General features: G+C 39.2%; 1 protein-coding gene across 2 annotated transcripts; it reads right to left on the minus strand.

Annotated features, from left to right (window-relative positions):
- Positions 1-1,244: 1,244 nt before the first annotated feature.
- LOC144520092 (uncharacterized) lies at positions 1,245-12,960 on the minus strand. 2 transcript variants are annotated; one of them, XM_078253739.1, is made up of 14 exons: positions 12,849-12,960; positions 10,856-10,932; positions 10,308-10,380; positions 9,432-9,544; positions 9,303-9,328; positions 8,144-8,281; positions 7,921-8,030; positions 7,735-7,830; positions 5,422-5,505; positions 5,217-5,343; positions 5,006-5,111; positions 3,133-3,304; positions 2,924-2,998; positions 1,245-1,871 (listed from the first exon to the last, which is right to left on the minus strand). In XM_078253739.1, exons 1-14 carry the CDS (start codon positions 12,874-12,876, stop codon positions 1,813-1,815), a joined length of 1,284 nt encoding a protein of 427 aa, XP_078109865.1. In that variant the 5' UTR covers positions 12,877-12,960; the 3' UTR covers positions 1,245-1,812. The 2 variants fall into 2 exon arrangements, with proteins under 2 accessions (XP_078109865.1, XP_078109864.1); XM_078253738.1 differs by having other exon boundaries at positions 3,122-3,304.
- Positions 12,961-14,384: the final 1,424 nt, after the last annotated feature.

Below are 14,384 nucleotides of genomic sequence, written 5' to 3' on the forward strand. Positions count from 1 at the left end.
TGTTACTATGGCAACTAAAGTTGTGAATACCGAGAAAGAAATCACACCATATAGCCTGTATACATCCCAAAATCAATTTTAGAATTTCTTATTTGTGTGCATTTTGTGCCCACTGAATTAAGTGTGTGTAACCACATGGTAGCCTAAATCTGGCTAATGGCTAATATATAACGTATATATATACGTAAGTCAAGTTTATTTATTTAGCACTTATCATAGACTGAGTCACAAAGTGCTTCACAGGCCAAATAAATAAATAGCCAAAAAAATCAATAATGTTAAACTAACGCCTGATTAAAAAGACGCGTCTTTAGCTGCTTTTTAAAGTCAGCAATTCCTAAAACGAGAGGCAAAGCGCTCCACAGTCTAGGAGCAACTGGCCTATTTCAAAAGCTCTGTCACCTTTTGTTTCCAGCCTAGTAAGGGGAACATGTAATGACAACAACCTTGTACTGGATCCTGACTTTAACCAGCAGCCATGTGCAATGATCCATCTGAGTCACACGCTGGAGACATCCATGATATCCTGAAAAATGTGCAGAGTGAGAGCTCTTTCCAATAGCTTTTGTTTGGAAAAGGCTGTGTCAAATGTACTGTATATGGATATTAACCAACTCCAAGTAGCCTACTGGAGAGACTTTTCCTAGTAAGTAGGATACATAGGCTACAAGATTATTAATCAGAGCCTACCAAAAATACAAACTGAATGTAGCATCTTCTTTTTCTGCCCAGAACTAAAAACCTACTAGCAATCAGCTATAACCTTCATTTAAAAGATTTTGAATTGAATAAGCAGATAAACCAAAATGTAACATTGAAGGCATAACACCACCTAAACTAACTCTGGACAGAGACCGATAGGCTACACACAGAGGATCCTCAGACTTACTGTGAGAGAACACACAGTATGACGAGGAGTAAGAACTTGTTGAAACCTACTCTGCCTTCTCCTATTCTAACAATATTAACATACCAAATTTGGGAACGGGAGAGAATAATTTACAGAATTATGAACCATGTATCTAAATATAAAAGGCCATGGGATAAATGGGTAGGTTATGAAACCCACCATTAAATAAAACAGAGGGTTACATCATTAGACATGGGAAAGATACAGGAAGGACATATTCTTTGGGGTGAAGGTACTTAAAATAGTTTCTTGTTTTTTTTTAATATAACTATATACAGTATATACACGGTGGTTTCTCTTTTTATATGTTTTCTTTATTCTTTTCTGTTACAGCTTATACATTGTAAGGTTTAAGACACTATTATATACTACTATAATGTAAATAATAAGAAATGTTAGCTCTTACAATAAAGTACAACAAGATGTCTGGATATTTATCATTTTTAATTATTCAATAGTTAGTGTCGACTGGATTCGGGAAAGATAAACAGGAACGCGTATTAACTGCATTTTGAATGTGTTTTATTACACAGTGAACAGTAGTCCTCAGCTAATATGAATATAGCATCTCAGTGTATCAAACACTAAATGATATGTCAATAGCACTACAAATACATACTGATACACCGATTCCCAACATGTTATGTTGAATAAGTCTGTCAGTTAGTCTGTCAAGGATACTTTAACATTTCAGCTTTTTGCTTGCAGTATCTTTATGGGTGCTTTTTTAGTTAGTGAAACAACTGCAATCCCAGTGGGATGAATACAGCTCTCTACCTTTCTGACACTCTGTTTGACGCTCTGATGTGTTTCACCACTGCACCACGCAGGACAGCTTCTATCTGTGTCAAAGGTTGTGATGAAAGTGATGCTTCTATTATATGTAGTGATTAAAAATGCATTCATGTTTTTCTTGCTTCCCTGAAGTTACTTCCGGCTCCCCGTTCTGCTTGATGAAGGCCTGAAACAAAACACAAAGCCTTATATGTTTAAAGGTCCTATGACATGCTGCTTTTCTGATGCTTTTATTTAGGCCTTAGTGGTCCCCTAATACTGTATCTGAAGTCTCTTTTATATAGGCCTTAGTGGTCCCCCAATACTGTATCTGAAGTCTCTTTTATATAGACCTTAGTGGTCCCCTAATACTGTATCTGAAGTCTCTTTTATATAGACCTTAGTGGTCCCCAATACTGTATCTGAAGTCTCTTTTATATAGACCTTAGTGGTCCCCCTAATACTGTATCTGAAGTCTCTTTTATATAGACCTTAGTGGTCCCCTAATACTGTATCTGAAGTCTCTTTTATATAGGCCTTAGTGGTCCCCTAATACTGTATCTGAAGTCTCTTTAATATAGACCTTAGTGGTCCCCCTAATACTGTATCTGAAGTCTCTTTTATATAGACCTTAGTGGTCCCCTAATACTGTATCTGAAGTCTCTTTTATATAGACCTTAGTGGTCCCCCTAATACTGTATCTGAAGTCTCTTTTATATAGGCCTTAGTGGTCCCCTAATACTGTATCTGAAGTCTCTTTAATATAGGCCTTAGTGGTCCCCCTAATACTGTATCTGAAGTCTCTTTTATATAGACCTTAGTGGTCCCCTAATACTGTATCTGAAGTCTCTTTTATATAGACCTTAGTGGTCCCCTAATACTGTATCTGAAGTCTCTTTTATATAGACCTTAGTGGTCCCCTAATACTGTATCTGAAGTCTCTTTTATATAGGCCTTAGTGGTCCCCTAATACTGTATCTAAAGATTTGTCCTTTAAGTAGCAATCCTTTTTCATCCTTCTAAATTACATTCAGACTCAATATTGATATAGTTGAAGGAGCTGATGAGATTTCATTTCACTGGAATTGTACCTTGTATGATTTCATACAAATTCACTGAGTGATTGATTATCACCGATACTATGTTATTAAATCCATACTAATAACAAAGGTATATACGATATTAAATAAGACAACAGAGATGGTTGTGCAAAAGTAAACAAGTCTCTAACAGTCTTACCTCCATTTCCTCCAAGGAGGCAGAACCTTCCTCCACTTTCTTTCCAATGCCATGACTGTAGCTTGAGTATCGCTCCTGTTTGAATCACACATAATAAGAAGTCAGAGACCAAACATAATGACGGAGGTCTCCTAATAATACTGTACCTGGAAATTAAAGTCTATTTAAACAGGGATTTTCTGTGAGCTGCACAAATACCTTCACCATACCAGCGAGGAGCCCGTCCTCAATAATGCAAACAGCATTTCTGAGTCCTCTTGCGAAGGAGTCCATGGCTCCGATGTGAGAGATGAACAGGTCCTCCAGGTCTGTGGACTCCCGGCGCACCTTAGCATCAAAGTTCAGGCCTCCTGGCTGCAGACCACCTTGTTCAACGATGGTCTGGAGGAGATTAATTAGACACTAAAGAATCACTAGGTCCCTGTATCATTGTTCTCATCTATACTTATCTTGTATAGGGCAGAGTGTGTAATAAACATGTATATGAACATTAAAGCTGCACTAATCAAGCACATAAGAAGCTGGGTCCAGGCTAGTTAATGATAGCCAGACAGATTATTTTAAGGTGATGGAGGAATGAAGGGGTGCCGGCAATTCAGGAGTGGGCTTGTGAGATGGCTAGGGTGGCGTCGTTGTCATATAAACGGTTTGCCAGACTGAATGTCTATACTAGTAAATGGGGAAAGTACCTGATCTTTCTGAAGGACTCCTAGGAAGCTTTGTGCTGGGGAGAGACATGTATGATGGGCTCATGGGGTTGTCATTTATACATATGTTTATTTGGTTTATTGTCTATTTTGTTACTATTTTGTTGAATGCTTTAGAATATTGTAGTGCTGAAAAGTGCTGCACTAATTAATATTTTTACATTAACAATGAATCTAATGACTATGTGTATTAGAAGAGGACTCCCTCCTAGTGATGAACACTCCAGGAATTATTACAGATTCTGCAGTTCCCTTCAGCTCTACAAAGCTTTTTAGCCTCTTTTGCGGATTTTATTTTTTGGTTTTCCAGCTAGCAACTTCTTTATTAACCCTGTTCACTGCTACAAAGACAAAAAGGCTCAGATAAACCCACTGTGCTGTACCAGTTAGCACAAAACAGCAGAAAGACAAAGTTATTAGCTAGTCACATACTGTATTTTTCCTGGAGTTGGTGGAGACCAAAGCAGAGCCAAATGAAGAGTAAATACTTAACATTTACCATGTGAACAAAAACACGACTCCAATGGAATGCTAACATTGCTTTGTGTCTGTGTAAATAGGAAGTGTCTGTTAACTTGCTGAACTTAACCATGCTTTTATCTTCAGTAGACTTGACTACTGTAACGGTGACTTTACACGTCTCCCTTAAAAATCCATCAGACAGCTGCTGCTGATTCTGAACGCTGCTGCTCCAGTCCTCACTACGACCAAGAAAGTAGATCATATCACTCCAGTTCTGAGGTCTTTACACTGGCTTCCTGTCTGTCAAAGAATTGATTTCAAAATAATACTGTTGGCTTATAAAGCACTGAATGCTTTAGGGCCAAAAGACAAGTCTCTCAGGTCGTCTGCTTTCTGTCCCCAGAGTCAGAACTAAACATGGAGAAGCAGCGTTCAGATTTTATGCAACACATATCGTTTTGATGCTGCCTTTTATTAATTGTTAATTTTTTACACTGCAACTTTTATTCTTGTATTTCATGCCTGTCCTATTATTTTTTTAGCTGTTTTTATATTCTCACTATTATTATTATTATTTTTAATTGCTCTTTCATTTATTTAAAGCCTTTACCTTGCTGCCTGAAATATGCTATGCAAATAAAGCAGCATTGCCTTGCCTAACACGTTCACCATATCAACTTCATACAGTGATAATAATGTTGCTTGCAGAGCTTTTTCCGCTGCCCCCATGTGGCCAAAACACTACTTTTACCAAATCATTTGTCTTATCAACCTTTGCTAAGTATATTAGTATTGCCAGCTAAAGCTAATTTGTATCCTTCCAGTGTTTGAGCAATGTCCCCTCATAACATCAAAACCTAACATATTTGGCAATAAACTCCTGTTTCATTTTAAGTTAAAGAAATGAGTTCACCTTCATGACCAAGGTGGTGTTCCTGATGTCCATGGGGAACTGGTCTGTGTCCCAGCCCAGGTCTGGAGAACCAGTGTTGGCGTCAACTGAACCCAGCATGCCAAAGCTGTCCACCAGCAGGCAAAGATGACACAGAATGTAATACTCACAGTGTTCAAGATGGATGTGTTAAAATCGCGATGCAGTAACAGCAGTAAGTAAAATGCCTCACGCAGAAGCCATGACAACATCATGTTCGTAGGAGTGTCCTGCCAGGGTGGTGTGGTTGGGCTCGATGTTCAACTTAAAGTCGTTCTCCAGACCATAATGCTTAAGGAATCCTATGACACTCATTGCATCTGTAGAAGAAACACATGGGACATATAAAATGCATCATTAAGACTGTGAGATTACAAAGCATTGTTGGTTTACCTTACCATAGTCATACTGGTGCTTGCAGGGCTCCTTAGGCTTAGGTTCAATAAGAAACTGGCACTTCAACCCAATCTTCTCTTTGTACTCTGGTGACAAATACAGACATGAAATTGAAAGTGTGCCACATCCTGACCAAAACTCCGATATGGAATTAAACCCATATTCATGTCATAGATACCGTTCAACAATTTTCAATACCGGTACCGATACCAATAACGTAACTTCGATACGGATTCCTAAACGATACTTTTTTCGATGCCAATTCTATAAAAGAAATTACAAAGTTATGGCAGAAATCCTTTTATTTATGTTTCAGCTCCTACTACGTGAGAGCCCAGTCTCTGTAACGTAGAGTTTTTCCTGCGTGCCTCTACGACGTGTAACATTAGACAGCCAATCACAAACATTAGATCTTGTTAGAAGCATGCTGCATGCTGATTGGCTCACTGACGCTAATGAGATTTACTCCTTAGGTATTGAAATTGGGTATTGAATGATGAGGCATTTTTCGATACTCGATACTTTAGAGGCAATTCGGTCAGTGCCTAAAAAGTATTGAATTCGGTACCCAGCCCTATATATACACACACACATATGCTGGTCATATAATTAGAATATCATGAAAAAGTTGATTCATTTCAGTAATTCCATTCAAAAAGTGAAATTTGTATATTATATTCATTCATCACACACAGAGTGATATATTTCAAATGTTCATTTCTTTTAATTGTGATGATTAGAACTGACAACTAATGAAAATCCCAAATTCAGTATCTCAGAAAATTAGAATATTACTTAAGACCAATACAAAAAAGGATTTTTAGAAATGTTGGCCAACTGAAAAGTATGAACATGAAAAGTATGAGCATGTACAGCACTCAATACTTAGTTGGGGCTCCTTTTGCCTGAATTACTGCAGCAATGCTGCGTGGCATGGAGTCGATCAGTCTGTGGCACTGCTCAGGTGTTATGAGAGCCCAGGTTGCTCTGATAGTGGCCTTCATCTCTTCTGCATTGTTGGGTCTGGCGCATCGCATCTTCCTCTTCACAATACCCCCATAGATTTTCTATAGGGTTAAGGTCAGGCAAGTTTGCTGGCCCATTAAGAACAGGGATACCATGGTCCTTAAACCAGGTACTGGTAGCTTTGGCACTGTGTGCAGGTGCCAAGTCCTGTTGGAAAATGAAATCTGCATCTCCATAAAGTTGGTCAGCAGCAGGAAGCATGAAGTGCTCTAAAACTTCCTGGTAGACGGCTCCGTTGACCCTGGACCTCAGAAAACACAGTGGACCAACACCAGCAGATGACATGGCACCCCAAACCATCACTGACTGTGGAAACTGGACTTCAAGCAACGTGGATTCTGTGCCTCTCCTCTCTTCCTCCAGACTCTGGGACCTTGATTTCCAAAGGAAATGCTAAATGTACTTTCATCAGAGAACATAACTTTGGACCACTCAGCAGCAGTCCAGTCCTTTTTGTCTTTAGCCCAGGCGAGACGCTTCTGACGCTGTGTCTTGTTCAGGAGTGGCTTGACACAAGGAATGCGACAGCTGAAACCCATGTCTTGCATACGTCTGTGCGTGGTGGTTCTTGAAGCACTGACTCCAGCTGCAGTCCACTCTTTGTGAATCTCCCCCACATTTTTGAATGGGTTTTGTTTCACAATCCTCTCCAGGGTGCGGTTATCCCTATTGCTTTGTACACTTTTTTCTACCACATCTTTTCCTTCCCTTCCCCTCTCTATTAATGTGCTTGGACACAGAGCTCTGTGAACAGCCAGCCTCTTTAGCAATGACCTTTTGTGTCTTGCCCTCCTTGTGCGAGGTGTCAATGGTCGTCTTTTGGACAGCTGTCCAGTCAGCAGTCTTCCCCATGATTGTGTAGCCTACAGAACTAGACTGAGAGACCATTTAAAGGCCTTTGCAGGTGTTTTTGAGTTAATTAGCTGATTAGAGTGTGGCACCAGGTGTCTTCAATATTCAACCTTGTCACAATATTCTAATTTTCTGAGATACTGAATTTGGGGTTTTCATTAGTTGTCAGTTATAATCATCAACATTAAAAGAAATAAACACTTGGAATATATCAGTCTGTGTGGAATGAATGTATACATTATACAAGTTTCACTTTTTGAATGGAATTACTGAAATAAATCAACTTTTTTCATGATATTCTAATTATATGACCAGCACCTGTATATATATATATATGAATTATCAACTGATTTTCAAGCGGTTTGCAGCAAGACGCATCTCAAAAGCCGGAGGCGGTATCTACGTATATATATCTATGTATTCACGTGCACACTTACTGACAGCCATTTTGAAGAAGCTGGCCATGTGCTTCAGTTCAGCAGAAACATCAGTATTGAGGAAGGAAAGGAAACCTTCCCTTCCTCCCCAAAACACTGTAGAGACAAATATAAAATGATGTAGCAACATTGCTGCATTGGAGAAGCGTATCGATATTTTAGGCACCATCCATCCATCACTCATACCAAAATTTTCTGCACCCAGCTTCTTGGCAGTATCAAGCCCCTGCTTAACCTGAGCGCCAGCGTAGGCCAGAACATGACAGTCAGGGTTGGTGGCTGCACCATTCATGTACCTGTCACATGAATCAAATATATCATGATGTTTTTACAGGCTAAATGAGCAAGAACCTCTTTCCTTGCTAATCCCCAGCATTCGACTGTCATCTTTTCTGAATTAAACACTGACCTTGGGTGGGCGAAGAGATTGCAGGTGACCCACAGCACCTTGATTCCAGTCTGGTTCTGCAGCTGGAGAGCCAGGTCTGTTATTTCATTCAGATTCCTGTTGGACTCCTCCAGAGTGGAGCCCTCAGGAGCCATATCCCTGTAGAAAACAGAGGACGGACAATGTTCAGAAAACTGTAATACACATCATCTTGCTGGAACTAGATAGATTAAACTAACAACTAACAATTATTTTCAGTGTTGATTAATCTGTCGATTATTTTCTCGATTGATGGATTAGTTGTTTGGTCTATAAAATGCCAGAGAATGGTGAAAAATGTGGATCAGTGTTTCCCACAGTCCAAGATGATATCCTCAAATTTCTTGTTTTGTCCACAACTCAAAGATCTTCAGTTTACTGTCACAGAGGAGTGAAGAAACTAGAAAATATTCAGTTAAGAAAGATGGAATAATTGAATTTGGACTTTTTTCTCTTAAAAAAATGACTTAAACAGATTATCGATTATCACACCCATTGGTGATTATTTAATAGTTGAGAAATAATCACTTTATCTTTGCAGATCTGAGTTATATAATCTAATAATCTATTTAAACCATTATTCACCTACACGTATAGTACAGGTAGTTTGATTATGCAAGCTCAGATAAATAGAATAAAGAATGATGATGTTGAAACCATAGAAATAGAATGAGTAGAACAGACAACACCATTCAAATAATTTTTATGTGTACCGTTGCCATTGCAAAGAACTGTAACCGGTGTAGCAGGCTTACTTTCATAGAAACCGACTTGCAGAACGTCATGGACTCACTGTGGTGAGGTATTGCGGTAATAGGTATGGAGAGCCAGAGTAAATGAGTAAAATATAACAACTTAACGCTTCATCCACACACTCTTGTCAGCGTAGGAATGCACGTTGCTATCGCCAGATGAGGTCACTTTGTTCAGCTCATTTTTTTAACCAGTGTAGCATTAAAGCATGGCAGAATTAACAAGCTAGCTAACATGAATCAACTGTGGTCACTTGAAGTGTTTGCTGTGGTCACTTGACCAGTACTTTGTACTAGTCAAGTGACCACAGCAAACACTTCAATGTCAGTTATACTGATTCTATTTCTATGCTTGAAAATCAAAAAAAAAGAATGAAATGGTTGATTACCTGTCATGAAATGTGTAGTATTTCACCTGTGAAAAGAAGCAGAAGTCACAAAGGAAACACACGGTATAACATTTAATCAGCTGTGTGTAACTATGACCTTCGGTGTAAAATTGAGGCGATTTCCCTCACACCAAGCTTGGTGAAAAACTCAAAAGCAGCCCGGAGTCGCTTCTTGGCTGATTCCACAGGAGCTCCTTCATTCCAGGGCCGGTGGAGGGTCGGAGACCCAAAAGGATCAGCTCCTAAAAAAGATAACAATTCGAAGACAGACTCTTGGCCCTTAATTAAAAATGGCTTTTTTTTTGTATACAAATCTAAAAAGATGTAGAAACTATAGAATATATTTTATGAAAAGAGTTAAGAAGAGGTTTTAGAGTTTATGGTGTTGACCATTGTTGCCTTTTTATGCACCCTGGGTTATGAGAGGCCATTTAGTTTTACATTGATTAGACATTATAAAAGGAGTGTGAGATAGATCTTCTCTGATCGGGGGAGGGAACAAGGCAACAATGGTCAATGTTTTGCAAGCGCGGGATTTGTGACACAAAGTATGGAAATGACCTGGCTCTCATGAAAACTCCTTAAAGTTTGCAGGAGATTAAAACACACAGGTGTTCAAATCCAACAATAGTGACTTGTCTCTGTTGAGCTGAGTGGGAAAAGTCAAGGTCATTTTTCATACAGTGTGTTACAGAATCTGGCTGGAGCCGGCTGGAGCCAGAAGATCTGGACTGTAAACTGGTGTTCGACAGTAAACGAACACCATTCAGAGTAAAGTGACCAATTGGAGTCAGATTAAGTCTGGCCTTTTTAGGGCCAGATCGGTCAATTACGGTCACATTTTGGAATAAAAACCTTCAAACGACAGTGTTCATGTGTGTTTACAAGAGCCTATTCATTAGGTAATGCTTGGACCTCATATTAGTCACCACCAAGCCTCCACACACAGACTGTCTGATGACTGATGATGACTAATATCAGTGTTGGGTAGTTACAGTAGCCTACCAGTGCCACAGAAGGAGTGCCAGTAGCAGACTGAAAACCTCAGCCAGTCCTCCATCTTCCTCCCCATCAGCACCTGCACAGACAAACACAGGTATGCAGTATGTATCATAATGGACTTGTGTGTGTGTGTGTGTGTGTGTGTGTGTGTGTGTGTGTGTGTGTGTCTGTGTGTGTAAAACGACGGTGTCCCTAATACAAACCAATGCAGCAAATCCCACAACACGACAGCATTAGTAAGACGGAATTTCATTTATTCGTTTTTTGAATTGAAACGAAAATCGAAAAAAAACATGCTATTTCTGTTTGATCGTTTCCTGGTTCAATTGAAAAAACAAACTTTCAAAACGTACACGGACCCATTTGTAAATTACAGACAGTGCAACCAATCAGGACGAGGATAAGTGTCCAATATGTACCTACCCTTTCCGTTTCAGTCTTACCAATGCTGTGGTGTTGTGGCGAAATGCTGTCGCGTTGTGGGATTTGCTTTCGCGTTGTGGGATTTGCTGCCGTAGTTTGCACTTCAGGGCCACCATATAAACCCCTACCTCTTCTGCATTGTAGTGTTTGAAGCACATGACATCTCCAGGTCCAGCACTCTGTAAGTATGGGATCTTCGGAATGCCTGTGCACCATAAATGTTGTTCAATTCAATGAAACAAACACACATTAATCTCCTTTTGTTATGTGACATAGTGAATACATAGCAATGAAAGTGATTTGGATAAGAGCACATGATGATACTATACTGTATGTGCATTAAAAAGTATCTTTCACACATTTAAGATTGTAGGACATTTGAAAGGGTAGCCTAAAAAACGTATACCAATTCATCACCTACTGCAGTTGCCAGAGGGTACGTGGAAAGATTGTGGAGTGAGTAACCCAACTAATTTGAAAAAATATCAATTATGATTTGATTAAAAGAATATATACACATACATACTAACATTAAGTCAACTGTAACACCTAAACACATAATGTGTTGCAGTTATGTGTAAGAGTGTGTGAAACGTAGTTAGCAAGCAATAACAGAAATCTTAAAACAGGTAACGTTAGCTTAAAATACATGTTACGAATAAATAGCTAAAACTAATGAGTTAAAAAGGTACACTGTGTAGGAATTTCTCCCATCTAGTGGTGAAATTGTATTTTGCATTCAAATAGTGCTCTCTAGCGCCTTGCTTTTTTTAAATGCGTGTTGCAACTACGGTAGCAGTTATGTACCAAGAAGCTATAACAACATGTCTTCCAATTTTCGCTTTTTTGGCGACGAGGATTCCTTCTCCTGTGGCTCGGCATAAGTATGATCCTCCATTATGAACTAAAGGACAGTGACAAGCGCCTCTCACTGATCTCCTTCTCCGTTTCAGCTGGTTTCAGTCACGTGACGCTGGCTCTGAACGAACACGCGTTGTGGATTAGCTAGACAGGTAGGCTAGTGCTCCATGTCCCTCTCAGTGATTATAGTTTTTCAAAATGGCGGAACGACATGGAAGCCTAGCTCAGTCATTGCCCGATGTGAGTCGAGTGCAGATGTGAGTTGCGCATGCGTCACTTTGCAGCAAGTAGCCAACAAGAACCTGCTAACGAGAGACTTCTGTAATGTCAATACAATAAAAATTGACCTACATAATGAAGTTCGTTCACTGCTGGCTACAAGTTAGCAATCAAACATAAAAAAAAGGCTGTCACTTGAATGGCGTTTTGAGCTAACGTTAGCAAACAATCATAGATAGCTAAAATATTTTTTAAATGATGTCCATCTTCTGTTATTGTTTGTAATGAGAAAATTTCATTATTTTATGGATTTCACAAATTTCAGTATGACACGTTAACTGTTATGCCGTAAACCGTTTAAATCTGAGCATGCGCAACTCACATCTGCACTCGACTCACATCGGGCAGTGGAAGCCTCCTTGGACTTGCCCGTCCAATGTAAATACAGATAAGAAATTCTTAAGGATAAGTCAGGTCATTGGCAGAGGTCATTTTACACCAATGAGGACATATATATGAATGAAGACATTGATTTTAGCTAATACAATACTTAAAACACTACACAGTGTACCTTTAACTGTTCAAATAATTATCTAAAAGTAGCCTATACTGGATAAATGGTTGATACATTCAGCTTCACTCAAGTATTGCCTACACTATAATACTTGTGTAAATGAACAATATCCACTTTTATATAATGAATACTGTTATACATTTGGAACCTACATTGGGAATCGATGAAGGGGATTTGTGAGTTCACCTGACGTGCCCCTGTAGGGGTAACTGTTACGTCAGCTCAGACCAAAAAACGTTGGGAACCACGGTCTACTGCACTGTCACAGACGGAGTAACACAGGGGCATCTGCTCCACAGACAGGCATGTTTCTGGGCGAACTCTAAATCACGTGGACTGTACTTTTGCATTGCAAGGCCCCCCCATTGTTCACGAGTCGCTGCAGTGCATTACGGACACTTTATGTCCACAACATACACACAGAGAGAAACACAGCAGACATTGCAAACAGAAATACCAAGATTTACCCGAGAAGAATTCCTCCTGTGTTGCCATTTCTGGATTAAAACTTCTACAGTTCCTGCAAGCAGCCCGCAAGTTTGTCTACGACGTCCTTCCTCCAAAGCACAGGATGCAGTTCCCTGCTTAACCACAAGGCGTCGCTATATCACTCTTTAAACCCGAGTCTCAAATATGGCCACATTGCAGTTACATGTATATTTATGTACAGAACATAATGTGTATTACATTTATGCACGCACGCACGCCCACACACACACACACACACACGCACATCAAAATAAAGCAAAAATTGTTGTATTGTATTGTATTTCCAATACTTTTTTTAATGGAATTTTGTAATAAAAGTATGGAATGAATTACTCTTGTTTTTTCTCTACCTCTGTGTACTGTAAATGAAAACGTGTTTTAGATCATGATTTCATTATATTTGCAATTCATTTGCAAAACAACCTTGAAATTCCATTTGACACTTCAATATGCCTGTGGGCCAGGGTTGGGTAGTAATGGATTACATGTAATCTGGATTACGTAATCAGATTACAAAAATCCAGTAACTATAATCAACCCGGATTACAATAAAAAAAATGTGTAATCAGATTACAGTTACATTGTTGAGGATTACCAGATTACATTTTATCATGCAAACAATGCAACTTTTTAAATTTTTTTTAGTTAGTTCACACAGGAATGCTTTAATGAGAGCAACAATATTTCAAAAATAAAATGAGAATTCACTGACCAATTCTGTGGCATATTTATTGAAATGATCTAAGAGTAATCCTAAAGTAATCAGGTTACATGTTTTGGGTAATCCAACTGATTACGTTACTGATTACAAAAATTGCTATGTAATTTGTAGTCAGTAATGGATTACATTTCAAAGTAATCTGACCCAACCCTGCTGTGGGCTACATCCTGTAGTTGTAACTCATACTGTACATACATACCTCTAAGGTGTAGCCTGCTTTAGTCATACTGTCATAATTTATGATACTTAAAATGTATAAAAAGTATTCACAAGTCAGTGTTAAAGTAAACAATAAACTTACAGCATTCTGTTTTTATGCACCACATGTATCTGGAGCAGACTTCCATTAGACTTGAGGTCTGCTCCAACTCCGTTTGTTGGCTTAAGGCTTAAGACTTTTCCATCTTTTTTTCCAAGACTATTTTTTGGGCATTTTAGGCCTTTTTTTGACAGGACAGGTTAAGACAGGAAAGGAAAGAGAGGGGGAATGACATGCAGCAAAGGGCCGCAGGTCGGAATGGAACCCACGGCCGCTGTGGTAAGGACTGAGCCTCTGTACATGGGGCTCACGCTCAACCATGTGGGCGCCCCAAGAGATAAAGCAAGATCTTTATCTCTACATTCTCCACAGTGAGGCCAACAATATATTTTCACTACTGCTATATCAACTTCCGTGCACTCTCCTCTCATGGCCTTTGTGCAGACAAAAGTGAAGTAATGAGCCATAAAATGATAAATCACTATCTCATGATGCAATGAGGGTCATAAGTCACTTGCAAACAATACCATCTGA

Source organism: Sander vitreus, chromosome 6 (assembly GCF_031162955.1).
Source record: "Sander vitreus isolate 19-12246 chromosome 6, sanVit1, whole genome shotgun sequence".
Taxonomy (NCBI): Eukaryota; Metazoa; Chordata; class Actinopteri; order Perciformes; family Percidae; genus Sander; species Sander vitreus.

What these genes read in the sequence shown, in the direction of transcription:
- LOC144520092 (XM_078253738.1), bottom strand. Translation starts at nt 12,876, where the DNA reads ATGGCAACACAGGAGGAATTCTTCTCGG. An exon ending in ACAGGAGGAATTCTTCTCGG is followed by an intron (nt 10,933 to 12,848) that starts GTAAATCTTGGT and finishes TATGGTGCACAG; the next exon opens with GCATTCCGAAGATCCCATAC. An exon ending in AGTTTTTCACCAAGCTTGGT is followed by an intron (nt 9,329 to 9,431) that starts GTGAGGGAAATC and finishes TTCTTTTCACAG; the next exon opens with GTGAAATACTACACATTTCA.